Below are 27,500 nucleotides of genomic sequence, written 5' to 3' on the forward strand. Positions count from 1 at the left end.
GACCCACCCCGCCAGCTTCTCCCACCCTCTAATACAGCCAATTGTATTAGTGTGAACGGCCAGCCAAGCTGGTGACACCCCGGAGCTGTGAGCTGGATTCGAAAGTGTGATGTTTTGTTAGAATTTAAGGAATCTTATGACATTTGATTTGATGCCTTTTATTTGGGTTTTCCCACTGAGATCAGGGTTCTCTTTTCGCAGACGGCCCTGCAGCACCAGCTGTGTGTTCTGAGTCTGATTATAACTAAGTTGTGATTCACGCATTCAAATCAAATCAAATGTATTTGTAAAGCCTGAAATCACACGTGAATGTCCCCCATGGGGCCGGACACGTCTTCTTAAACAAGTCAAGAAGAAACATCCCAATAAATCAAGAACAAAGAAAACCCACCATGAAATCCAAAATAAAAATAAATGCACAATAAATAAATGCAACACTCCCTCAGCGAAGGTAAGGAAAAACTCACTAAAAACCTAGCAACAGGAAAAAAGCACCACAGGCAATGTGGAGGAGAGAAACCTTAGAAGGGCCGTTCAAGGGGGGGGGGATCCCCCCTTCTTGGATGTCGGTGATAATAGTGTTGCTATGGATGACCGAATCTGACTCTAGATCAGTGACCAGGAACATTACTTCAGATTTCACACTGTCACATGGATGACCTGGGAGACACACACAGGGTTAATGTGTTCTTCCTCAGCCAGCAGATCACATCAGGCTTTTTCTGGTGACATTGTCCAAGTTTTAAATAATGAGGCGTGACGGGGAGGGGTTTTGCATAAGTGCACTCTCTGGCGCTGAGAAGGCCTGATCGCCCGCCACTGCGCTCTGCGCTCTGCTCTCTAACACGCGACACCATGACGTACCGCCCCGGGCTACGCTATAGCGCGACCGTCTGCAAGGCCCGCTGGGAACGCAGGCAGCAGCGCATGTGGACAGATGGATGGAAGGAATGGAGAGATGGATAGAGGGAGGGATGGAGAGACGGTAGGGGGCGTTACCCCCCCCCCATCTGGTAATGTTTTAGTATCGCTCAGCTGAGGCGCTCTGCACTGGACCAGACACGTTTGAACCCTTTCACTACCACACTACAGAAGGGTTATAACCCTTCACTATCACCGTTTGTGGTGTGATAGTAAGGGTTAACCTGCTGTCGTGTGGTAGTGAAAGGGTTAACCTGCTGTCGTGTGTCAGTGAAAGGGTTAACCTTCCGTATTGCCGCAGTTAAAGAGGGTTAACCGTTTGGTAGTGTGGCAGTGAAAGGGTTAACCCACTAGCGGTCCAGCTATGACTCACTACACACACAATGATGCAAAGGAGAGCGAGACGATAGAATAAAATAACACATGACTCCCGTGATTCCACAGGGTGTTGTGAGAGCATGGTGGGGCGGAGCTCGGACCCTCTTGAGGAGGGGGGGGGGGGGGGGGCAGAGGGCAGGGGTGTTTGCTCCTGAAAATTGTGCACGTTTTAAAGGAACACGCCAACATTTCCAGAAATTAGCTTATCGTCTTCTTCTCCAGATAGAGAGACAAGAAGATAGAGACAGTTTCCTCTCTGTGCGTTCAGTAGAAAGCTATCTGGCTGCACGTTAGCCTAGCTTAGCACAATGAATGGAAGCGGACAGTGCCGGTTAGCCTTCGGGAGAGGTGTTAGTTGGACAATGCCTAGGCTAACCAGTAGAGGTTCAAGTTTCAAGTTTGTTTTTATTTGTCACGTATAAGGTACATGTACTTTACAGGAAGATGTTTGGTTCTGTATATGAGCCCCTGAGAATGTGCTTCATACAGTAAAAAAGTAAGTAAAAGAGGAATAACACTATACAATATACAAACTAAAGTACAACCTAAGTACAATGAGGTAAAAATGCAGACAATGAGGTACAAAAACCTTTTTAAGGCAAGGTGCAAATGCAAATGAGTTATGAATGTAGTGCAAATCTCTTTCATAAATAGGTTAGATACATTATAATGTGTGTTAAAGGTTGAGTCCATTCTGGTGATAATAGTTTACAACTGCAAATCCACGGGTGGTCTCAAAACAGTTTGTTCTTCACGGCACGGGTTCAATCACTTCTCTTCAGTCTTCTCTGGCTACAGTAGAACATTACCGGCATACAGGGGTTCTCAAACTACCGTGACCCCATTTTATTTAGGATTTTGTTTTGGGGACCCCACACTTAATGTATCGCGTAATTTCAACGTGGAATTAAGGAATATCAAAATAAAAGCACACGTTGTTGAACTTGATCATGCATATTTATTAGGACATTTAATGACAGCACTATGTTATCAATACACATTTATAAAACGAGCATATTTAGCCAAAATGTGTTGCCAGAACATTAAAAAAAAATATATATATTTTTAACATTTATTTACCCAGGGTATAGGTTCTCTGAGCACGGATGCTCTTTTTCAGCTACGCCCTGCTTCACATTTCACACAGTTCCATTCACACCTGGGAGCTGCCCGGTACAACCACAGTCTGACACCGTTGGCCACTGAGTAACTCCACTGGAGCAGTGGAGCAGTTGGATATATTTTTATTATTATTAATTTTTTTACTTTCCAATGCGCTGTCACTGTCACCCCGCCCGACCCCAATTTGGGTCGCGACCCATAGTTTGAGAACCACTAACACAAACCACGTTGCCGGATCATTCTCCTCATAACACCGACAGAGAAGGAGAGTGTGCAGCGCCGGCAGCAGCAGCGCTGTAGGGGAGGTGGAGGCTCGCAGGGTGTTCCCTCATCTGGAAAGAGGTTTAGCTGTTTCTCAGCAGCTGAGGTCGCATTCCTCTCAAGTCCAGTCAAAGTTTATTTGTCACATACTCATTATACATGCGGCAGCGGCGGAGCGCGGCTTCTCTCCCCACGCCGACGTATCACTCCGCCGGCCGTGCGGCTGACGAACTCTCGATGAGTCATCGTCACATCAGGAAGGGGGGGGGGGGGGGGGGGGGGGGGGGGGGTGCAGGGGGGATTCATTAAGTCACTGAAAGTGAATTAGAAAAGGGACTAAATAACAAATGATAGCCCGGCGTGGTGTCATGACTACTGCAGTGAAAGATGACGGGATTCGTTTTTTGAATTCTCTTGTGTAATAAATCATTCCGCTGTTGTTGTTGTTCGTCGGCCTCGGTACTTCAGGACGTTGAGGTTGAAGGAATTTCAAACGGTGACCCTGTGTCACGTGTGAAGATTCCTAGGTGGTCTCCGGTGCTGGAGATGGAGATGTTGTTCAACTGGAAGTGTCACAGAGGGTTTCATCTCCGGTGATGAATTCGCATCGCTAGCCAGAGTCTATGGTCCCGTAAGGGTTAAAGGAACACGCCAACATTATGGGAAATTAGCTTACCGTCTTCTCCAGAGGACGAGAAGATAGTTTCCCATTTCCTCTCTGTGCGTTCTAACTATCTGGCTGCAACCTAGCCTAGCTTAGCACAATGAATGGAAGCGGATACAGACCACCAGCCTACAGTAGCTTAAACCTCCAGGAGAGGTGTTTTTTTTTTAGGATAGCTGGTCCATATCCACTTCCATTTATTTGTGCTAAGCTAGGCTAACTTGCAGCCGGATAGCTTTCTACTGAACGCACAGAGAGGAAAATTGGTATCTTATGATGGTAATCGCCTTTTCCATAACGTTGCCAGTGTTTCTTTAATGTCGATTTTATGCAGTTTAAAATACATTCTCTGTCCTTTCCCTTTTTTTTTATCTACTTTTTCTCCCATTTTCAATTTTTCTCCCATCCCAATTTCGTATTTTGTCCAATTCTACCCTCCCCTGTCTCGAACGCTGTTAGGCCATGCCTCCCACAAGCCGGCTGCAATGTGGACGAAGCCTACATCACGTGTCCCCTCCGGTACTCGAGGAGGCAGCCGTCGCATCTTTTCACCTGCACAGCGCGCTCTCAGCGGCGAGGGTCTGCGTGGGAGGGACACGCCGCCCCCCATCGCTTCCTGATTCTACTGCGCAGGCGCACCAACGACCTGTAGTAGTCGCTGTCCACAACGTCCAATCCCCACCCCACCAGCTTCCCACCCCTAAACGCTGCCAATTGCGTTAGTATGAACGACCAGCCAAGCTGTAGCAATGCCGAGAGCTGGGCTCGAACCTTCTCTGTCCTTTACTGATTCATAAATGCTCACTCATCATCACCTAATGCTTAGGTTGGTTATACAGTGGAGAACAAGAGTAGATTATCATTCCACACACACCATTATTACACGACGTCTCTATCCTCTGTGGATCTACAATCAGGTACGTCAGGTCAGATGGTACAGAGTGCTCTCACTCTAATATGGGGGGCAATAGTGGCTCAGGAGGTAGAGAGGTCATCTGAAGGTCGCAGGTTCAGACGACACTAGACTACACTACCACTTGTACTATGTTTGTACACACTACACTAGACTACACTACTGATTGTACTATGTTTGTACACACTACACTAGACTACACTACCACTTGTACTATGTTTGTACTCATTACACTACCGACTACACTACCACTTGTACTATGTTTGTACACACTACACTACACTACACTACTGATTGTACTATGTTTGTACACATTACACTACAGGACTACACTACTGCTTGTACTACATTTGTACACATTACACTACAGACTACACTACCGCTTGTACTATGTTTGTACTCATTACAGTACTGACTACACTACTGCTTGTACTACACTTGTACCTGGTAATGACATGTAAATGGGCCATGTAGGGCCAGCCCGGCCAGAGCCCACAACTCATCAGTACTCCTGTACCACCCCTGCTGCCTCCTGGTCGCCCGCCGGCCCCACCCAGATCCATCTTTCATCACTCTGGTAGTACTGTACCATGTCCGCTTTGACCTCTCTGAAAAACCATGACATCATAGCATGTTCCCACAGTCAGCCCCACCTCTCTGTCTGTCCGCTTCACAGCCTGTCTGCCTCTCTCTCTTTCTTTCTTTCTTTCTTCTTTCTTTTCTTTCTTTCTTTCTTTCTTTCTTTCTTTATTTCTTTCTTTCTTTCTTTCTTTTCTTTCTTTCCTTTCTTTCTTTCTTTTCTTTCTTTCTTTCTTTCTTTCTTTCTTTCTCTGTCTCTCTCCCTCCCTCTCTCTCTCTCTCTCTCTCTCTCTCTCTTCTCTCTCTCTCTCTCTCTCTCTCTCTCTCTCTCTCTCTCTCTCTCTCTCTCTCTCTCCTCTCTCTCTCTTTCTCTCTCTCTCGTTCTCTGTCTGGGAGCCCCACAACACCACCCTCCTTTCTGTCTCACTCAGTTTATCTCTCTCTCTCTTCCTCTCTCTCTCTCTCTCCTCTCATCTCTCTCTCCTCCTCTCTCTCTCCTCTCTCTCTCTCTCTCTCTCTCTCTCTGTGTGTGTATCTGTCTGTCTGTCTGTCTGTCTGTCTGTCTGTCTCTCTCTCCTCTCTCTCTCTCTCTCTCTCTCTCTCTCTCTCTCTCTCTCTCAATTCAAACAGGCTTTATTGACATGGGAAACATACATTTGTGGAAGCATATGTATCTGATGTCATGGTATAGTGGGCAGGTTGTCATCTTGTGTGCAGTGGGTGCACAGTCGGTCTTCTCTTGGAGCCAGGTCTGCTATGGCGGCCTTTCTCGATGGCTAGCTGTGCTCCGCTGAGTCTGTACCTAGTTAAGGATCTGAGTCTGTACCTAGTCAAGGATCTCCGTAGTTTTGGATCAGTCACAGCTCTGGTAGGTCTCAGGTATTCTGCCACTGTGTACTCTCTGTTTAGGTCCAAATAGCCTTCCAATTGGCTCTGGTTTTGGGTTGATTCTTTCCAAATCTCCCCCCCCCCCCCCCCCACACTTCAACCCTTTCACTACCAAACGGTTAACCCTTTCACTGCGACAATACAGAAGGTAACCCTTTCACTGCCACACGACAAAGGGTTAACCCTTTCACAACCACACTACAGAAGATTAACCCTTTCACTACCACATTAACCGCCTGCAGTGTGGTAGTGAAAGGGTTAACCTTCTGTAGTGTGGCAGTGAAAGGGTTAACCTTCTGTAGTGTGGCAGTGAAAGGGTTAAAAAGGAGAATGCGTCAGGCAGAGTCACCGGCCAGTAGGAACACTGCACGAGGTCAGAGAGGCTGCACGTAGAAATATGAAACGTAGAACGTGCACACTGGAGCGCAACAAGTGGAACTCCTGAAGCGGCATCATCCAAGAAGCATTGTTGTTCTACCTACCAGTTTTAACCCTTTCACTGCCACACGACAGCAGGTTAACCCTTTCACTGTGACAACACAGAAGGTTAACCCTTTCACTGCCATGCGACAGCAGGTTAAACCCTTTCACTACCACACTACAGAAGGTTAACCTTCTGTAGTGTGATAGTAAAGGGTTAACCTGCTGTAGTGTGATAGTAAAGGGTTAGCCTTCTGTAGTGTGATAGTAAAGGGTTAACCTTCTGTCGTGTGATAGTAAAGGGTTAGCCTTCTGTAGTGTGATAGTAAAGGTTAACCTGCTGTAGTGTGATAGTAAAGGGTGAACCTTCTGTAGTGTGATAGTAAAGGGTTAACCTGCTGTAGTGTGATAGTAAAGGGTTAACCTGCTGTAGTGGGTTAGTAAAGGGTTAACCTTCTGTAGTGTGGTAGTAAAGGGTTAACCTTCTGTAGTGTGATAGTAAAGGGTTAACCTTCTGTCATGTGATAGTAAAGGGTTAACCTTCTGTAGTGTGATAGTAAAGGTTAACCTTCTGTAGTGTGGTAGTAAAGGGTTAACCTTCTGTAGTGTGGTAGTAAAGGGTTAACCTTCTGTAGTGTGATAGTAAAGGGGTTAGCCTTCTGTAGTGTGATAGTAAAGGGTTAGCCTTCTGTAGTGTGGTAGTGAAAGGGTTAAGAAGGACATGTCCTTTAAGGGGACGTATGTAAGACGTCCATTGATCTGTGGAACATGAACATGATCTCTCTTTTAATCAGTGAATCAAATTAGTTGTATTGAATTAAATCAGTTTTATTGAATTAGACTAGGTTTTTATTGAATGGATTATAATTTCTTTTTTACTGAATGATTCATTTTTCCGGATTTTTTATTGGAATCAGTTTGTCTGTCTATCATGAGGATCAGTATTCTTTTTGTATTTATTCTAGTTATTTAGTATTTCATGGCTATAACCGAGACCCGAGTACTGTATCGCGTGCTTCCATGTCACATGGAAAAATTACAATAATCATAACTTTGATGTTTGTTCATTTCGATTTTGGTGTGTTGTGTACAGTGTACTTACTGCCGTTCCTGGTGTGTTGTGTTCAGTGTACTTACTGCCGTTCCTGGTGTGTTGTGTTCAGTGTACTTATGCCGTTCCTGGTGTGGTTGGTGTTCAGTGTACTTACTGCCGTTCCTGGTGTGTTGTGTTCAGTGTACTTACTGCCGTTCCTGGTGTGTTGTGTTCAGTGTACTTACTGCCGTTCCTGGTGTGTTGTGTTCAGTGTACTTACTGCCGTTCCTGGTGTGTTGTGTTCAGTGTACTTACTGCCGTTCTGGTGTGTGTGTTCAGTGTACTTACTGCCGTTCCTGGTGTGTTGTGTACAGTGTACTTACTGCAGTTCCTGGTGTGTTGTGTACAGTGTACTTACTGCAGTTCCTGGTGTGTTGTGTAGTGTGTACTTACTGCCGTTCCTGGTGTGTTGTGTTCAGTGTACTTACTGCCGTTCCTGCTGTGTTGTGTTCAGTGTACTTACTGCCGTTCCTGGTGTGTTGTGTACAGTGTACTTACTGCAGTTCCTGGTGTGTTGTGTACAGTGTACTTACTGCAGTTCCTGGTGTGTTGTGTAGTGTGTACTTACTGCCGTTCCTGGTGTGTTGTGTTCAGTGTACTTACTGCCGTTCCTGGTGTGTTGTGTTCAGTGTACTTACTGCCGTTCCTGGTGTGTTGTGTAGTGTGTACTTACTGCCGTTCCTGGTGTGTTGTGTTCAGTGTACTTACTGCTGTACCTGGTGTGTTGTGTACAGTGTACTTACTGCCGTTCCTGGTGTGTTGTGTACAGTGTACTTACTGCCGTACCTGGTGTGTTGTGTACAGTGTACTTACTGCCGTACCTGGTGTGTTGTGTACAGTGTACTTACTGCTGGCAGGCCACACCCTCCTGGTACGACGCTGTCACTCTGCCAACACCCAACACGACCACAGTAACCCGACCTGCGTCTCCGTCTCCGGCTCTTTGTCTCCTCAGGACGACTTGACGTGGTTTATTCATGAAAGGGAGAGGCAACAGGTTCCTGAGCACACGGTCCATTACAGGGCAACGTGGTGGACTATTTAGATTATATAATATTAGATTAGATATTAGTTATTAGATTATATATATATATTGTAACTATATTTATTGTAGGACAAATATAACTGAGAGGGGGCATACATACCCTCATCTTGCACCTTGACCTCTTTACACCGCCTACTTGCCCATTATGCGCATGTCCAGCGTTAATTATGTAAGGGATAATGTATAGCTACGAGGTCATTGTTGCAAAATAATTGACCGACACGGAGTTTAGAATACCGAGGCGCAGCCGAGGTGTTTTAAACGTCAGTGAAGGTCAATTATTTTGCGACAATGACCGAGTATAGGCTATACATTATCCCGCTTATTACATGGCTAACTTACTAACAATATGCCTAATTCATCGACAAGACGAGATCAAATGCAGACGCAGTTGTTCTGTGGCTCTGTCAGCCCAAATAAAGTGATTATTATTATCGGCAGCCGGCAGGTCTGTGGTCTGATTGCATGACTGAGTGCAGCTGTGCATATGCTGAGCAGCACTGATACAGTGTTGTAGTGGGCTTGATTGCGAACAGCTGCGCACAGCGGTCATTATTGTTCCGCAGAGGTCCATTATCGAGTAATAACGGACCTCTGACGAGCGCTATTGACCAATCATAAGCAAGCATTTCGGCGAATGTGAAAACGCCATGTAATAAATTGTTATATTGTTTACACTGCCTATTTTAATTTTTTACTTCTCCACTGTACTATAATTCTATGACCTGTACCCCCCCTCCCCTCCCCCCCTCCCCCGTGCTGCTATGATGCCTGCATTTTTACCCAAGGGGATCAATAAAGGAATATCTCATCTTAAGTGACAGAACTCCGACTCTGCACGTTTAGCACACAGGAGGACAGCGCTGAACACTGAATACAAATGTGATGGAAGTTGCAGCGTACTAAAAGAGCGCGAGGCTGCGTTCATTACAAGGTGAAATGTGTCAGAATAACATTGTAAAGGAAGTATCGTGGCGCTGCAGAGGTGTCCTCGTCTAGACATTGACATAGACCAGGGGTCAGCAACCTTTATAGACCAGGGGTCAGCAACCTTTACTATCAAAAGAGCCACTTTTCAGGGGAGCTCCAGTAGCTCACTGCATATCTCGGCGCTATTTTCGGCGTCGGGGAAAACCGTGCTGCGTCACGGATCTGGTGGACTCCGAGTTCGATTCCCGGACCCGCCGTCATTTGCCAGAATGTCTTCCCCTGATCTATATCCCGTTTCACCCTGTATCTGTCGGTCATGCTTGACCAGAAAAGCGATAAACGCTAAAAAAAAAAAAGTAAAAAAAAAAAAAAAAAAAGCCACTTTTCCCCCCTCCCACAAAATAAAATGCTCAGGGAGCCGCACAACCTATTTACCCTTAAAATGAAGATAACACAGTGTATAACGTTTTATATATCCCCAAGCATACCCCACATTTAGCATAAAATGCCTGACAATTGCACACCCAAAGTAAATTGTGATTGTTTATACTTTATACTTATAGCACACAGTTTGTTGCATTAATGGAATTATAAAGCAACAAAAAGAAAATGTTTGACTTTTTATTGCTGTTTTTACCTGTTATAACAAAGGAAAACCTCAAACTCAAATAAAACACAGAAGAGGAGACAAAACATTGGTGTCTGTAGACCGACTTTGAAATAAAACCCTGAACTATTCAGGTATATTTGAGTCCTTCCCTTATTTGTGGAACATTTATCAAATAAAAAGTAGTCCACTTTGAAAAAAGACTACCATGCGTAGACCTACTTTGAAATAAAACACAGAAAAGGAGAAAAAACACTGGCATCTGTAGACCTACTTTGAAATAAAACCCTGAACTATGCAGCTCTATTAGAGTCCTTCCCTTATTTGTGGAAAATCTATAAAATAAAAAGTACATTTTTCATTCGCAAATTTCGCACCACATATCAGGCATACAGGTAAGCCTGCATCTTTAGTCGTGAAAGCAAATTAATCTGTCCACGCTGAATTAAACCCTCTATTTTCCTCAGACTTTCCTTTTTTTGGATTTATCCATGGTTAGCTTACTGGGGGGTCGGAAACTCAAGATTAGCCACTTGCAGATGGCAGGGAGAGGCGCGGGGTGTGACGCACTGTATATTTTAGTTGATGAAATATTTTTGACTAAATATTTTAGTTGATGAAATATGTTTTCATTTCAGTGTCACAGTATGACATCGATCTCCAAAATAAGGGCCAGGGATCCGCCCGCAGCTGATTGGCTAAAGAGCCACATGCGGCGCCGGAGCCCTAGGTTGCCGACCCCTGACATAGACGGACTTAAAGGAACGCGGCAACATTTGGGGAAATTAGCTTACCGTCTTCTCCAGAGAGAGACAAGCAGATAGATACCTCTCTGTGCGTTCAGTAGAAAGCTATCTGGCTGCACGTTAGCCTAGCTTAGCACAATGAACGGAAGCGGACAGTGCCGGATGAATGAATGAATGAATGAAAACTGTATTAACAGATTGCAGAATGGGTACAACAGGTAGTGTAACCAGGACAACAGGTGTAGTGTAACAGGCTAGTTGTCTGTTTGACTTTGCTGATATCACACACTCTGGGAGGGTAGGAGAACTCCTTGACATGCCCCCCCCCCCCCCCCCCCCACACGCACAGCTGCTGTAATCAAATACATTTATTTCCTATAATGGTAGATGGTGTCGGCTCTGTTTTGTCTACACAGGTAGCCTACGTACATACGTGGCCCGTGTGCCTGTTGTGATATAGACCAGGCCTGACTGCATGGCTGAGGCCGGCTCTGTTTTGTCTACAGTGAGCGTACTGTACACAGTGGGTGTCTTTCTTAAGGTGGACTGGCTACTCTATGGTCATGTAGGCGTGGCCATTGTTCGTTGGCATTGCTCAGTGACACCTTGTGTTAAACTAACAGCTAGCTGTGTGCTAACTTTTCCACAAGAAATGCTAATAATGCTAACATGCTATTTCAGGGAAACTAAAGGACCAATGTGGAATATTTCACAAAAGAAATAGCTCACCTACCCCTCTCTCCCTCCCTCCCTCCCTCTCCCTCCCTCCCTCTCTCCCTCCCTCCCTCCCTCCCTCCCTCCCTCCCTCCCTCCCTCCCTCCACCCGTCCCTCCCTTCCTCCCTCCCTCCCTCCACCCCTCCCTCCCTTCCTCCCTCCCTGCCTTCCCCCTCCCTCCCTCCCTCCCTCCCTCCCTGCCTCCCTCCCTCCCTCTACCCCTCCCTCCCTTCCTCCCTCCCCCCTCCCTCCCTCCACCCCTCCCTCCCTCCCTCCCTCCCTCCCTCCCTCCCTCCCTCCCTCCCTCCCTCCCTCCCTCCCTCCCTCCCTGCCTTCCCCCTCCCTCCCTCCCTCCCTCCCTCCCCAGGGTATGACTTCACGGAGGTTCTGCGTTGGTTCGGGGAGCGTGTGGACCGGATCATCCTGCTGTTCGACGCCCACAAACTAGACATCTCCGACGAGTTCTCTGAGGCCATCCAGGCGTTCAGGGGACAAGACGACAAGATCCGAGTGGTCCTCAACAAGGCTGACCAGGTGAGGAGGAAGAGGGCGACCCCCACGTGGATACACATTAGGACTAGGGATGTTCGATATTGCCATACCGATATACCGATATTGTCCAACTCTTAATTTCCGATACCGATATCAACCGATACCGATATATGCAGGGTTTCCCCCCCCCAAAAAACGGAATAATTTCAGGTAATTAACATTACATATCTCTTGTCGTGGAATTAACACAACATTATGCATACTTTTGACAATAAAAAAAATCAGAATTAGTTCTTACTTGCTTGCCTGGGTAAATAAAGGTTAAATAAATGTTAAAAGAAAAAACGATACAGATAATTTCCGATATCACATTTTAATGCCAATATCGGCCAATAATATCGGTAGGCCGATAATATCGGACATCCCTAATTAGGACCCCCACATTGATACACATTAAGACCCCCACATTGATACACATTAGGACCCCCACATTGATACACATTAAGACCCCCACATTGATACACATTAGGACCCCCACATTGATACACATTAAGACCCCCACATTGATACACATTAGGACCCCCACATTGATACACATTAAGACCCCCACATTGATACACATTAAGACCCCCACATTGATACACATTAAGACCCCCACATTGATAAACATTAGGACCCCCACATTGATACACATTGGGACCCCCACATTGATACACATTAGGACCCCCACATTGATACACATTAAGACCCCCATATTGATACACATTAAGACCCCCACATTGATACACATTAAGACCCCCACATTGATACACATTGGGACCCCCACATTGATACACATTAGGACCCCCACATTGATACACATTAGGACCCCCACATTGACACACATTAGGACCCCCACATTGATACACATTAGGACCCCCACATGGATGCACATTCACACACACTTCCTCACCTGTCCTGCAGGTGTTAACCCCCCCTCTTTCTGCTCTTCCTCACCTGTCCCGCAGGTGGACACTCAGCAGCTGATGCGTGTCTACGGCGCCCTCATGTGGTCGCTGGGGAAAGTGATCAACACTCCGGAGGTGGCGAGGGTCTATCTGGGCTCCTTCTGGGGCAAACCCCTTCAGAACTCAGAAAACAGGTCACACACAACACACGCACACACACAACACACGCACACACACACACACACACACACACACCACACACACACACACACACACACCACAACAGATAGAAAACGTTCTCAGCACAAGCCATGCTGTTCCTCATACTAGCCCCGGATAGTTAGCCACAAACCAATGCAAAGTCATTGGGGTCGAGCTCCCGTCTGTACAAGTCGACTGAAAGCTCGTTAAAATTGACTCCACAGCGCAACACAGAGTGGATTTCAGTGAGCCTCCGTCAGCTTGTAGAGACAGGAACTCGACCCCATTGACTTTGCATTGGTTTGTGGCCAAAGCTAGTATGACTAGGCACTTTACTAGTTTATTTTTTAATTAGCACCAAAAAAAACGCCAAACATGTTCCACGGATTCAAGAAAGTCATATAAAACGGTTGAAAATACAAGGGCGGCTATGTGGCGTAGTGGGCAAGGCGCTCGCCACGAATGACGGAGACGCTGCCCAGCGCTCCACATTGCTTTCAGTTTAGCTGGTCGTTCATACTAATACACATTGGCCGTATTAGGGGGTGGGAAACTGATGGGTGGGGATCGGGCGTTGTGGACAGCGACACCTACAGGTCGGTTGGTGCGCCTGCGCAGTAGAATCAGGAAGTGTCGGGGGCAGCGTGAGCCTCCCACGCGTTACTCCTCGCCACTGAGAGATCGAGCTGCGCAGGTGAAAAGATGCGACTGCTGTTACCTCAAGTACCGGAGGGGACTTGTGCTATGTATGACTTAGTCCACATTGCAGCCGGCTTGTGGGAGGCAAGAAACAGCGTTCGTGACAGGGGAGGGTTGAATTGGATGATATACGAAATTGGGATGGGAGAAAATATAGAAAATGGGAGAAAAAGTGGATAAAAAAAAAAACTGTTGAAAATACATAATATGTCCCGTTTGTGGTCGGACCGAAGTGAAGATCTCTCTGAAGACGTTGGTCCCGTGTGTCTCCTCCAGGCGGCTGTTCGAGGCCGAGACCATGGACCTGTTCAAGGACATCCAGAGTTTGCCCCGGAACGCAGCGCTCAGGAAACTCAACGACCTCATCAAGAGGGCGCGTCTGGCCAAGGTGAGGCGGTCACGCTACCGGCAAGGAATGGGTTAATATGTAGAGGACAAGGTGAGACACGTTTAGTTTAGTTTACTCAGTTTATTTGATCAGGGGACAGTGCACATCAATCAACAGTTATACATTTATAAATTAATACAAATTAAAATAACTGTAAATAGGCCAACATGGGTTGCTACTGTAGTTTTCAGTTGTAGTCCCCTGGGCTCGATGTTTAAGCCAGAAAAGAAACAGAAAGATAGAAGGACATTAAAGCTAATATATAAAAACAGTTTAAAACATATTCTGTACATTCACTCACTAGGCATTCGTGCGTCTATAAAAAACAGTGTACGGGGACAAATCAAAGCCCATACATGTATAAGCACCGTTTAGGCACACATACAGACGCAGCGCTCAAAAATCAAACCAATTCTGCTGCTTGTCTGCTGCTTGTTGCTGCTTGTGTGCCACTTAAGTCTACTCAGGTGTTAATTTTCCGGGGGTGTTGGCTGGGGGAACAAAGGGAGGGTAGTTAACTTAAGTGCTTCCCCAGGGAGGGGGTCGGGGGCTACTGCCCTCAGACCCCCAAAATAATTTTTATATGGGCAGTCTGACTTGGGGTACTGACCATATATTAGTGTTGCAATGCATGATAAGTAAACAGTGAAAAAAGCTAAGAAATCTGATGGGGCTGGGACATTTGGGACGAATAAAAATTTAAGATGAAAATCTGCCCAGCCTGTGGGAGGAAGTGGAGGTGTGAAATCTGGCCCGGTCAAGAACAATAGAGGAGTGGTAGAGAGTGGTAGAGAGGCATGAGAGGTTTGAGTTTTGAGTGCTGTATCTGTATGACAAGGTGAGACACGGTGGTCACGCTACCAGCAGGTGAACGAGTTCATATCTAGAGGACAAGGTGAGACAAGGTGAGACACGGTGAGACAAGGTGAGACACGGGGGTCACGCTACCAGCAGGTGAAGAATGAATAAATAGAGGACTCTCTCATCAGGATGGCATGGGTTCCAATATCACTCACAACCTTACTCTCTCTCTCTCTCTCTCTCTCTCTCTCTCTCTCTCTCTCTCTCTCTCTCTCTCTCTCTCTCTCTCTCTCTCTCTCTCTCTTCTTCCTCCCTCCCTCTTTTCTCTCTCTCTTTCTCACTCTCTCTCTCTTTATTGTCTCTCTCTCCATCTCTCCTCTCTTTCTTTCTTTCTTTTGTTCGTTCTTTCTCTTGTTCTCTCTCTCTTCTCTACTCTACTGTAATTATACAGTATATGCAGTATACAGTATAGGGTTTGTTCTGCTCTGGGTCCAGTTCCCATCTTAAGAAGGAGACTACAGGGTCTGAGAGGGGACTTTCCCTCACGTGAGTGAATCCAAGGGGACGTTCTGGGAGTACAGAGTCCATGTTCTGGTTCTGATTACGTTTCTGCTCTAGAAGGGAGCTCTTATATATATATATATAAGTAACAACAGAACAGCATACAGTGACACTCTGGATGAAAGTACCAACATCATGATTTAAACCTTACTGTTTATAAACCTAACTCTAACTCTAACATGAACCTTAACCTTACTGTTTATAAACCTAACTCTAACTCTAACATTAACCTTACTGTTTATAAACCTAACTAACCTTAACCCTAACCTTACTGTTTATAAACCTAACTCTAACTTTTTTTTATTTTTTTAATTATTATTATTAAAATTAAATTATACGACCAGCCAAGCTGATAGCAACGCCGAGAGCTGGATTCGAACCCAGCGTCTCCAGCGTTGATGGCGAGCGCCTTGCCCACTACACCACCTAGCCGCCACCTAACTCTAACCTTAACCTTACTGTTTATAAACCTACCTCTAACCTTAACTCTAACCTTAACCTTACTGTTTATAAACCTAACCCTTACTTTAAACCTAACCTTAACCTTACTGGGGGACTAAAAGTAACTGCAGGCCTATGTATAAAAAGGGCTATCATTTCTCCATGGTTTACCTGATATGGATGTAACCTTTAACCCCACGGTCATTGTTCCATTTCAAATCCAATGTGCCGTAGTACAGAGACAAAACAACAGCAGCATTCTTCACCGACTGCACTCAGACTTACAGACTGCACTGGTATGTGTCTCTCATAGTGATATGAAGAAAGACAAAAAGTCCCCCCAAGGGGATTACATGACATTACGTTTGGCAGAAATGAAGATTAATGAGGGCTAACACAGATTACAGAGGGTTGATAAAGTACCAGCGACCAGAAATAATCCATGATAATAACAATTTACATGAATTCTTCAATCCAGGGGTATTCCCTGTCACGTGGCAGCTGTGGGGCCTGTTATATTTATCAGTTGTCTGACCGACGCTGTGTTTGTCTTGGCTCGGTTCGTGTCCAAACGTGTGTTGTTTCAAGGCTGTGGTTGGACCGCGTGCCTGTGTTTTGTTAGCGGCTGTCCAGGAAGAGACGCTGTTGTTTTTAGATGGAAGAAAGAAAATATAGGAGAGAAAAGAAACGGCCTGCTGTGTCACCCGCTCAGAGCAGCTTCCACGCTGCTTGAAGGCATTCTCTATTGGTTTTAATTGGAGATGTCTTGTGTCATGTGGTCGATCCTTTGAATGAATGAATGAATGAATGAATGAAAACGTCTATTTAAAATGGACACCACAGCTACATTGGACCAGCCACAGTGGACAGAGCAGATGTGCCGTTTTGCGTGTTTATAGCACAAGTGCTCGTTTTCAACACTAGTCCATTGAGGCTTTTCTAAAAGATAGAATAAAATGAACAGTGTAATACAGAATTAAAATCACAAATCAGAACAAATAGTTACCAGAACAAGTCCATGATCAAAACAACAAAACCAGTCCGCGCTGTCTACATATGTGAGCACTGCTGCTTTGATGTCAGCCATACCTTGAGTCCTCTGCTGAAGACGTTGGCATTGGACTCCAGGTTTAAGCCAGTAGGCAGAGAGTTCCATAAGTTTGCCCCAGCCACTTAGGAGCAGTGGGGACCACCTTGGTCCAGGGCAACGGCAGTGGGGTTTGAACCCAGGACCTTCTTGCTGTGAGGCAGCAGTGCTAACCACTGTTCCACCGTGGGGTTTGAAACCCAGGACCTTCTTGCTGTGAGGCAGCAGTGCTAACCACTGTTCCACTGTGGGGTTTGAAACCCAGGACCTTCTTGCTGTGAGGCAGCAGTGCTAACCACTGCTCCACTGTGGGGTTTGAACCCAGGACCTTCTTGCTGTGAGGCAGCAGTGCTAACCACTGCTCCACTGTGGGGTTTGAACCCAGGACCTTCTTGCTGTGAGGCAGCAGTGCTAACCACTGCTCCACCGTGGGGTTTGAACCCAGGACCTTCTTGCTGTGAGGCAGCAGTGCTAACCACTGTTCCACTGTGGGGTTTGAACCCAGGACCTTCTTGCTGTGAGGCAGCAGTGCTGACCACTGTTCCACTGTGGGGTTTGAAACCCAGGACCTTCTTGCTGTGAGGCAGCAGTGCTAACCACTGTGGGGTTTGAACCCAGGACCTTCTTGCTGTGAGGCAGCAGTGCTAACCACTGCTCCACTGTGGGGTTTGAACCCAGGACCTTCTTGCTGTGAGGCAGCAGTGTTAACCACTGTGGGGTTTGAACCCAGGACCTTCTTGCTGTGAGGCAGCAGTGCTAACCACTGTGGGGTTTGAACCCAGGACCTTCTTGCTGTGAGGCAGCAGTGTTAACCACTGTGGGGTTTGAACCCAGGACCTTCTTGCTGTGAGGCAGCAGTGCTAACCACTGTTCCACTGTGGGGTTTGAAACCCAGGACCTTCTTGCTGTGAGGCAGCAGTGCTAACCACTGTTCCACTGTGGGGTTTGAAACCCAGGACCTTCTTGCTGTGAGGCAGCAGTGTTAACCACTGTGGGGTTTGCTGTACAGTACATGCCGCTGTGTTGTGCAGTTGTTGCTTCATGGCATGTTGTTCCTAAAGGGATGACTTCCTGTGGAAAACCTCCCTCCAGTAGTTCCATTCACACCAACAACAGCAGCGGCGGCCGCATTCCATCGCACTGTTTCCTTCTTCCTGTGTGTTCTTGTGTCCTTGACTACTTATTTCCTCTTCGCGGTGCTAATAACTGGTCTCTTTAATGTTCCCTCCGGTGACCTCATCAACGACTCGAACGAGCCTCATCAGCAAGTCATTGGCTGCTTGTCAACAGCGAGGCTTGTGGGCGTCGAGGGCTTTCCACCGGCTAAGGGGTGTGTAGCCTTAGTTTATATCCACGGCCGTATGAACTTACATGCAATCACAAGGCATCACCTTCTCTCGTTACATTAGTTGTCATTACATAGGCTACTCCACCCTTTATCCTGACATATATCATGAACAGCAGTACTTTTGAGTCTCCCCTAGACCCATATTGGCAGCTGTTACCTGCCATGGTCAATATAAATCCAATCATTTAAAATCCATGATGATCCATGCATAAATGTTTTTTTTGTTTTTTTTTTATCACTAAACATGTGACTATCAAATCCCACCCGCTCCCTAAAACATGTGTAGCCGGTTCGAATTGGCTTGCCCTGAGCAAGTCTCGAACCCGGGTCAGCCGCATGGCTGACATCACAGACCGCTATACCAAGAGATGAATTCACTTCTTGGTAACATGTCTGGATGCCTTTTAAGGGCGAGTGAGTTTAACTTGCAGTACCGCTACGTGCCACAGTCACTTCCCAACACTTGAAGTCCATCGTGACGGTGGATATACTCACGGTACCTCCGTTACACACGTGTGCTCAAAGCCTCCTTTAGCTGAAAGTAATCGAAGGTTCATGCTAGCTAGGACGAGAGCTAGCTATTCATGCTAGCTAGGACTAGATCTATTCATGTTAGCTAGTACTAGAGCTATTCATGCTAACTAGGACTAGATATCTTCATGCTAGTTAGGACTAGATATATTCATGCTAGCTAGGACTAGATATAGTCATACTAACTAGGACTAGAGCTATTCATGTTAGCTAGGACTAGATATAGTCATACTAACTAGGACTAGAGCTATTCATGCTAACTAGGACTAGATATCTTCATGCTAGTTAGGACTAGATATATTCATGCTAGTTAGGACTAGATATATTCATGCTAGTTAGGACTAGATATATTCATGCTAGTTAGGACTAGAGCTATTCATGCTAGTTAGGACTAGATATATTCATGCTAGTTAGGACTAGATATATTCATGCTAGTTAGGACTAGAGCTATTCATGCTAGTTAGGACTAGATATATTCATGCTAGTTAGGACTAGAGCTATTCATGCTAGTTAGGACTAGAGCTATTCATGCACAGTTAACCCTTTCAGAACAGCTGATAGCTTAGCAAGACATTCGGGGTACCATCTGTAGTGTGGTAGTGAAAGGTTAACCTTCTGTAGTGTGGTAGTGAAAGGGTTAACCTTCTGTAGTGTGGTAGTGAAAGGGTTAACCTTCTGTAGTGTGGTAGTGAAAGGGTTAACCTTCTGTAGTGTGGTAGTGAAAGGGTTAACCTTCTGTAGTGTGGTAGTGAAATGTTAACCTTCTGTAGTGTGGTAGTGAAAGGGTTAACCTTCTGTAGTGTGGTAGTGAAAGGGTTAACCTTCTGTAGTGTGGTAGTGAAAGGGTTAACCTTCTGTAGTGTGGTAGTGAAAGGTTAACCTTCTGTAGTGTGGTAGTGAAAGGGGTAACCTTCTGTAGTGTGGTAGTGAAAGGGTTAACCTTCTGTAGTGTGGTAGTGAAAAGGTTAACCTTCTGTAGTGTGGTAGTGAAAGGGTTAACCTTCTGTAGTGTGGTAGTGAAAGGGTTAACCTTCTGTAGTGTGGTAGTGAAAGGGTTAACCTTCTGTAGTGTGGTAGTGAAAGGGTTAACCTTCTGTAGTGTGGTAGTGAAATGTTAACCTTCTGTGTAGTGTGGTAGTGAAAGGGTTAACCTTCTGTAGTGTGGTAGTGAAAGGGTTAACCTTCTGTAGTGTGGTAGTGAAAGGGTTAACCTTCTGTAGTGTGGTAGTGAAAGGTTAACCTGTAGTGTGGTAGTGAAAGGTTAACCTTCTGTAGTGTGGTAGTGAAATGTTAACCTTCTGTAGTGTGGTAGTGAAAGGGTTAACCTTCTGTAGTGTGGTAGTGAAAGGTTAACCTTCTGTAGTGTGGTAGTGAAATGTTAACCTTCTGTAGTGTGGTAGTGAAAGGGTAACCTTCTGTAGTGTGGTAGTGAAATGTTAACCTTCTGTAGTGTGGTAGTGAAAGGGTTAACCTTCTGTAGTGTGGTAGTGAAAGGTTAACCTTCTGTAGTGTGGTAGTGAAAGGGTTAACCTTCTGTAGTGTGGTAGTGAAAGGTTAACCTTCTGTAGTGTGGTAGTGAAAGGTTAACCTGTAGTGTGGTAGTGAAATGTTAACCTTCTGTAGTGTGGTAGTGAAAGGGTTAACCTTCTGTAGTGTGGTAGTGAAAGGTTAACCTTCTGTAGTGTGGTAGTGAAAGGGTTAACCTTCTGTAGTGTGGTAGTGAAAGGTTAACCTTCTGTAGTGTGGTAGTGAAAGGTTAACCTTCTGTAGTGTGGTAGTGAAAGGGTTAACCTTCTGCAGTGTGGTAGTGAAAGGTTAACCTTCTGTAGTGTGGTAGTGAAGGGTTAACCTTCTGTAGTGTGGTAGTGAAAGGGTTAACCTTCTGTAGTGTGGTAGTGAAAGGTTAACCTTCTGTAGTGTGGTAGTGAAAGGTTAACCTTCTGTAGTGTGGTAGTGAAAGGGTTAACCTTCTGCAGTGTGGTAGTGAAAGGTTAACCTTCTGTAGTGTGGTAGTGAAAGGTTAACCTTCTCTAGTGTGGTAGTGAAAGGTTAACCTTCTGTAGTGTGGTAGTGAAAGGGTTAACCTTCTGTAGTGTGGTAGTGAAAGGTTAACCTTCTGTAGTGTGGTAGTGAAAGGGTTAACCTTCTGTAGTGTGGTAGTGAAAGGTTAACCTTCTGTAGTGTGGTAGTGAAAGGTTAACCTTCTGTAGTGTGGTAGTGAAAGGTTAACCTTCTGTAGTGTGGTAGTGAAAGGTTAACCTTCTGTAGTGTGGTAGTGAAAGGTTAACCTTCTGTAGTGTGGTAGTGAAAGGTTAACCTTCTGTAGTGTGGTAGTGAAAGGTTAACCTTCTGTAGTGTGGTAGTGAAAGGTTAACATTCTGTAGTGTGGTAGTGAAAGGTTAACGTTAGGTTATGACTATAACCAAGTTCTGTTAGTTAGGGGCGATGCTTGGCATCGCCTTCTGCACTATCTCGCGTACGTGCACGCGTACTGAATAAACCACAAATGTACCTCTAATACCAGTATTAGTCTGACCACACCCCTCATCAGCTTACCTTCATAAGCAGGTGTGTGGTCACCTGCTCTCCTCCTTCCCAAGCTTTCACCACAAGGTGAGGACAAGGGCTGCAGCGGCGTCCGATGCCAAGCATCGCCCCTAACTAACAGAACTTGGTTATAGTCATAACCTAACGTTCTGTATCGTTAGTGGCTTAGCTTGGCATCGCCTTCTGCACAAGGGAGGCCAAGCGGAGCCACTTGGCTGACAAATACACCCCGCTGACAGCCCCCCAAAACCATCAGAACAGGGAGGGCCGAGCCCCCCCGACCCCCCCTAATGGAGGGTAGCCCCCCTATTAGGGACGTCACGGGAGGGCGACGGACCCGACCGTGCGAAGAGGCACTCAAGCAACTCAACGCACAGGGTGAGCAGACCGTGGCTTGACCCACGACTACACACACGCACAACCCGCATGCCACCCGGGAACGAACGGAGGAACAACCTCGTTACTGCCCCCAGAATCACGGGGTCAAGGGCAAACCCAACCCCGTGGCAAGGCCGTAGCAGCGGAGCACGAAGGAAGACCCAGACCCACCAAAAGGACTGGACTCCCTGGAATGGGGGCCCGGAGAAGTCCATGATGCCAGCATCAAGACCCCACCAGGTGGGCACGTAGTGCCCCGCCCCCCACATCGCCAGCGTATTCGGACAAAGGCCCCTCAGTTACTGCACCTGGTATTCCCAGGCGGAACCAACCAGGCCAGTAAGCCGAGCGGGCCCCGTCCCCCCAATAGTACACCGCCTGGCACACTGACCCTGCAGAATAGGCAGTCAGCATGGCCGTAAGCACACAAAAAGGTTAACCAACGGAAGCAGGCAGCGCACCGGGGAAAAACCAGGCAACAGGCTGTTAACCCTAGCCTGGAGACTGCGGACGAGACAGGCGCCAGAGGGGACAGCTGAACACAGCCGCCCCGGCGGAAGGAGCGTAAGCTGGCGGTGTTGCATGACCAAGCCTCCATTTAACAACCCCCACCCAGAGGGGTCGAGGCAGAGAAGGCTGACACGATTGGCAGACGTCATGAACGTGCAGGGGCACCCTCAACCGGTGAACCCGGGAGTTGACACTGCTCCAACACACCAGGGAATCAACCACCTCGGTGTCACCCAATGCGGTGGTTGTTCCTATAACCCCTCAAGAAAAAACTCCAAAACACACCTGCGGGTATACACCGGCTATACCGCAGTACAAGTGTTTCAGTTTCCAAAAAGGGTTAACCCAGGCCTACGGGTCGCAAACATCACTTCGGACCGGGCCTGGCGGTACGGGAAGCACAGGGTCACCAGAGGAGGTCAAAAAACCACCCCCACAGGCCCCTCTTCGCCATGCGTGAGAGAGGAGCGAAAAACAATGGAGAACCAGCCCCTAAGCACACCGTACCTGGTATTCCCCGGCGGTCTCCCAACCAAGTACTAACCAGGACCAACCTGTGTAGCGGCCGAGATCCGACGAGATCGAGCGCGTACAGAATGGCATGGCTGTAAGCCATGACGACAGTGCTGAGTAAAAACATACCCAACCAGGGTCTCCATAGCGCTTAACCCTGTGACACCCAGACCGACCTGGCATTTTTCCCCCTGAAAAAAGCCCAAGTCCCTCAGGGTACCAGAACAGCAGATCTGCATCCCCGGCGGACAACGGGTTCAACTGATCTGGACCAGCGTGACCAGAACCAGTCCCGTGCCCTAACCACGCCGACATGCCTACTCCAGGAGAAGGGCAGATATGCGTGTTGATCTTAACATGAAAAGAAGGCGCCACCCAGACGTCGGGACGAACCGCGCCTGGTGGCCCACCCCAAGGGCGTGAGACCCCACTACATATGTTCAGATCCATCCCGTCATCATCCCCCAGACATGAACGAGGATCCGTCGACCGTCGACAACCCACCCAGGTCATGGGATGTGGTCGCCGGAAGAGGAAAAACCCCCATCTCAGTTGCTTTATAAAAACGCTGTTTCAACCACAAGCAACTAAGGCGTGCCAGTCAATCGCCTGTTCACAGCGAGCTAGCACTATACGTGCGTCGGGACACACCCCCATCAATGAACAGGCTATTTAGACCTGTCATTGAATCCCCAAGGCGCCCAGGGGAACGACAAGAGGGGTGTGACACTCCCTAACTCCAACACTTCTGGAATAGAAAGAAGGAAGCATCAACAGTATGTATCCCAGTCTACACAGCCGGGGTAAAAAATGTTCACATTTTTACATCCCACCACCCTCCCATAGGAAAGAGACGGGGATCCCCAGAGAGACTTCCCACGCGAGCTGTACAGATTGAAAAGAATATATTGCACCTTGAGCCATGTAAAAAACTGGTTTTAGGGCCTCCGGGGAAGAGGCACCGAACCCATACACACTCAATAAACGAATTGAATCGAATATACATACAATAGAAAAGGACCCTTCTAGAGGGTCCACTTACTTTGACAATCTGAGGAGGAAGGCTCTGTACTCTGATGGAGGCTTCCTCACATGGATCACATGGAAGAAGGAGTCCGAACTCACAGAAGGCCTGAGTAGGCGCTTGGTGAGGAGGAGCCCTGACCACCCCCCCTGAAAACAGATCCATCACATGGACCTGAACAGCACACGGAAGTCCTACCAACAGAGACGCGCACGGTGACGTACTCTATGGCGGGGGAATTCCTGCGGTGCACACGCCCAATATACCAGGCCGTGGGACCAGGAACTCCCTCCCCCCCCCCCCCCCCCCCCCCCCCCGTAACGTGCCGAACCGCCACGTGACGGGAACCTTGAAGGACAGGGGGTGTACCCCTGACCGACAGAACAATGGGGAGAGGAAAGGTTACCAGTTCACCCCTTTACGACCCCACACCCATGATACGACGTAACGACAAAAAGAGAATATGACACAGTCATAGTCAGCTCTATGAAGCGTTTCACAGCTCCACACAGCGCACGAGCTAACCTGCTATCTGATTTTTACTAAGGAAAAACACAGAATAGAGAGGGCTCTAAGAACCCCGGTCCAACTTCTGTGGCCAGTACAACCCAGTTGTAGGTCACATGACACACACAACCCATCATCATCACAATGAGAGAATACATCATTCTTGATTAGTATCGACCACAGGCCTTGCCAAGCACACATGACAGCAACCAAACCAATTTCCCTTTAGGAAATAAGTTTCTCCAGCAGATTTAGCACAACCTCAGCAATCAAGCTGAGAGTTACATCGTATCCCTACCACACAAAAGACACAATTAATGCACAACATGTCTGATAGGAGGTGATAAAGTCCCCAGGGAACCGGGGGGGGGAAAAACACAATCCTCCTATTTTACCCTCAATACGGCCAGTTAAAACAGGAAAACCTGTTAATGTGTGAACTCACTGTCCATTGTCATTACAGTCTGAGAAAGAACATTCTTTTACTCACTCGTCACCAAGCATAGCTTCATAGGTTAGTTGCCTTAGTAGTGAGTACACGGTACACATAAACACCATGATGTTTCTCACACAACAACCAGATCAATACATCACGACCTGCACGGAGAAGCTACTGCCAGTGACAAAAACAGCTCACACACAACCCGCAACGTATCTCAAATGCATTGCAACAACACACGTTTTTGGAAAAAACACCGTCATTCACAATACATTTAGCAAGGTAAAACCAGAAGACGTGTTATGAGGGTCTGGCCAACCCCGTACCTGCCGGAACGCAGATCAGCGAAGTGCAGTCACAAGCCACCGTAGAACACAGCCCTCTTTGTTGACGCAATCCCCGTCTAGGCTCAGGCAGGGTGACGAACATCCCCTGTCAAGGATGACGTCGTGGTCAAGAGTGTAAAACATGTTAAAAATCAAAGCACGTTCAACAGAATAGCATCAAGCTAACGGCTGCTCCAACCGTTCGGGTGCTATCGCTTCCGCTCGCGAGACGCCGATCTACGACGCACGCGATCAGGAGCGAGCTCCCGGCGGCGCGCGAGAAGCCAAGCTACCCCGCGCCAGGCCACCGACCGGCTAACCGTAAGCTATGAACATGTAAACAATGACATAACACTCACCCAGACAGGCCGCCGTTCTGAACCCTCCTCACTTTTTAAGAGAAAAGAGAAAACAAGACGTCAACACCGCTTCACAACGGTGACAATAACACGTCCGGCGGAATCAGCACAGTACCAACTGGCCTGTATAGCTGACTTTGAACATGAATCTGCCGCTATCGCACATTACATGCACATATCCCCTCGTGAAGGAATACTCTCATTTGGATATGAAAGATGGGTCTTAACACGGTGACAGAGAGAATCCACTCGTCCAGAACACACAGGGATCACCAGTGTCAATGGTCGCGGCCCACTAGTTAAAACTATAATGGTCGCCAGACCAAGGCCTTCTGTCGCCTAGACGGCTAAACAAAGGACCCTAGCCTGGGGCCGGTTTCCATAAACTTTGTCTAGTAGCCCCCATAGCACTAACAGACAAGTGGAGCCCGCCAGCAAACACTACTCACCAACCTGGAACGCACCGCTCCTCACAACAGCGGCATGTCCGACAGTTCAGCTGTGGCCTGACAGGTTTCACCCCAACAAACACAGCAAGGAACTGCAGTTGAGAAGCATGCAGCGGCGTGCTCCCAATACGAAAACCGGTGGAGGGTTTGTAGAATGATCATCATCTTCTAGACACTCCAGTACGAAGACAATATCGCCGTATTTTCTCGAAAATAGTGAGAGAGAAAATAAAGATATGATGTCAACGTATCCTTGTTTCCCAAGCTGTTCCTAATCCAATTTCTTCCATCATGGTGTCAAGTGTGGGGATCTACCGAGGCACCTCTTCCTTGTGGTGAAAGCGAGAAGGAGGAGAGCAGGTGACCACACACCTGCTTATGAAGGTAAGCTGATGAGGGGGTGTGGTCAGACTAATACTGGTATTAGAGGTACATTTGTGGTTTATTCAGTACGCGTGCACGTACGCGAGATAGTGCAGAAGGCGATGCCAAGCTAAGCCACTAACGATACAGAACCTTCTGTAGTACCGCCCCACATTAGATTAATGGTAAATACACAACATGTAAACAAGACTGTTTTGATGGCGCTAGGCTGGTCCGTATCCACTTCCCGTCATTGTGCTAAGCTAGCTAGCGGTCTGCGGGCCGGCCTCTCTGTACTACGTGCTGCACAGAGATGAGAGCAGTACCTCTTCTTGCAAATAAGCTAATCTCGCCAAACGTTGGCGTGGTGTTCCTTTAATGTTCTATTGTCCTTGTTGTTCTCCCTATTCTCCGTCCTTCCTGCCTCTGGCCTTATTTCTGCTCGTACACGGTCCACTTCATTAGCGTAGCCAACAGTACCTCAGAGCGCGTAGGAGCGTTTCAACACGTGTGCTCGTCGGGAAGAAATGCCTGCATCGGTTGACCAATCGGATTACCTCTGTTTGATTGACAGCTCTGCTAGTGACCATTTTTGAAGATTTTGAGACTTAAAACCTTTTTTCTCCCCGTTAGATGCTCATAAAACACTTTTGTTTACTTGGAAGTTACTTGATTTTCATGTTCTTTTTGATTGATTATCCCGTCATTAACCCCTTATGCATAGGGCACATTTAGCATAAAATGCCTGACGATTGCATACCCAAAGTAATTTGCGATTTATTCGTTAACCACTTATAGCGCATGCATGAGTCTGGGTCTCTTTTGAAAGGAAACATTCTGAACTTTCTTACACAACAGTCAGAATCACTCTGAGTGCTAATGAAATAGAGTTACAGAGGTTTGAACACACTGAAGTAAAAGTTTAGTTTACTAAAATTTTTGTTTACTTGTTGCCAGATGCCTGTTTTAAGTCCCAGCTGAGAGGTAGGAGCTGGACAACATAACGGTTCTATAGCCTGAAGTCTTATCTAGTACAGGTCCAAAGTTGATAACAATCCCACGGAAGGTTTGTGTTTTACAGACGTTTTTGTACTGTTTGTATCGGTAAAAATGTATCCAAAATGGCCGACCGCTCATTAATTTGGACGGCGAGAGAGAATTCTGCAAAACTTCTCCGTCTTCTTCTGTCCCCTTACCGTAGGAATCAGCCCTCGTGTAACGTACCATTAGCTCCAGAATTTCATTGGCTACAAAAACGGTCAATCATTTTCACCGTCAGAGGTGACTGGTCCATTCAACTGATCAAC

The 27,500-nt window shown here is 46.9% G+C and overlaps 1 protein-coding gene across 1 annotated transcript in view; it reads left to right on the forward strand.

The window, feature by feature from the left end:
* The window catches only part of ehd4 (EH-domain containing 4), an 85,059-nt gene that overhangs the window by 26,898 nt on the left and 30,661 nt on the right, over positions 1 to 27,500 (forward strand). The window contains exons 3-5 of the mRNA XM_084308670.1: positions 11,650 to 11,816; positions 12,782 to 12,915; positions 13,898 to 14,009. Of these exons, the coding sequence (XP_084164796.1) occupies positions 11,650 to 11,816; positions 12,782 to 12,915; positions 13,898 to 14,009 (413 nt within the window). The remainder of the gene's footprint in view (positions 1 to 11,649; positions 11,817 to 12,781; positions 12,916 to 13,897; positions 14,010 to 27,500) is intronic.

Source organism: Notolepis coatsorum, assembly GCF_963971535.1.
Source record: "Notolepis coatsorum genome assembly, chromosome: 2".
Classification (NCBI taxonomy): domain Eukaryota; kingdom Metazoa; phylum Chordata; class Actinopteri; order Aulopiformes; family Paralepididae; genus Notolepis; species Notolepis coatsorum.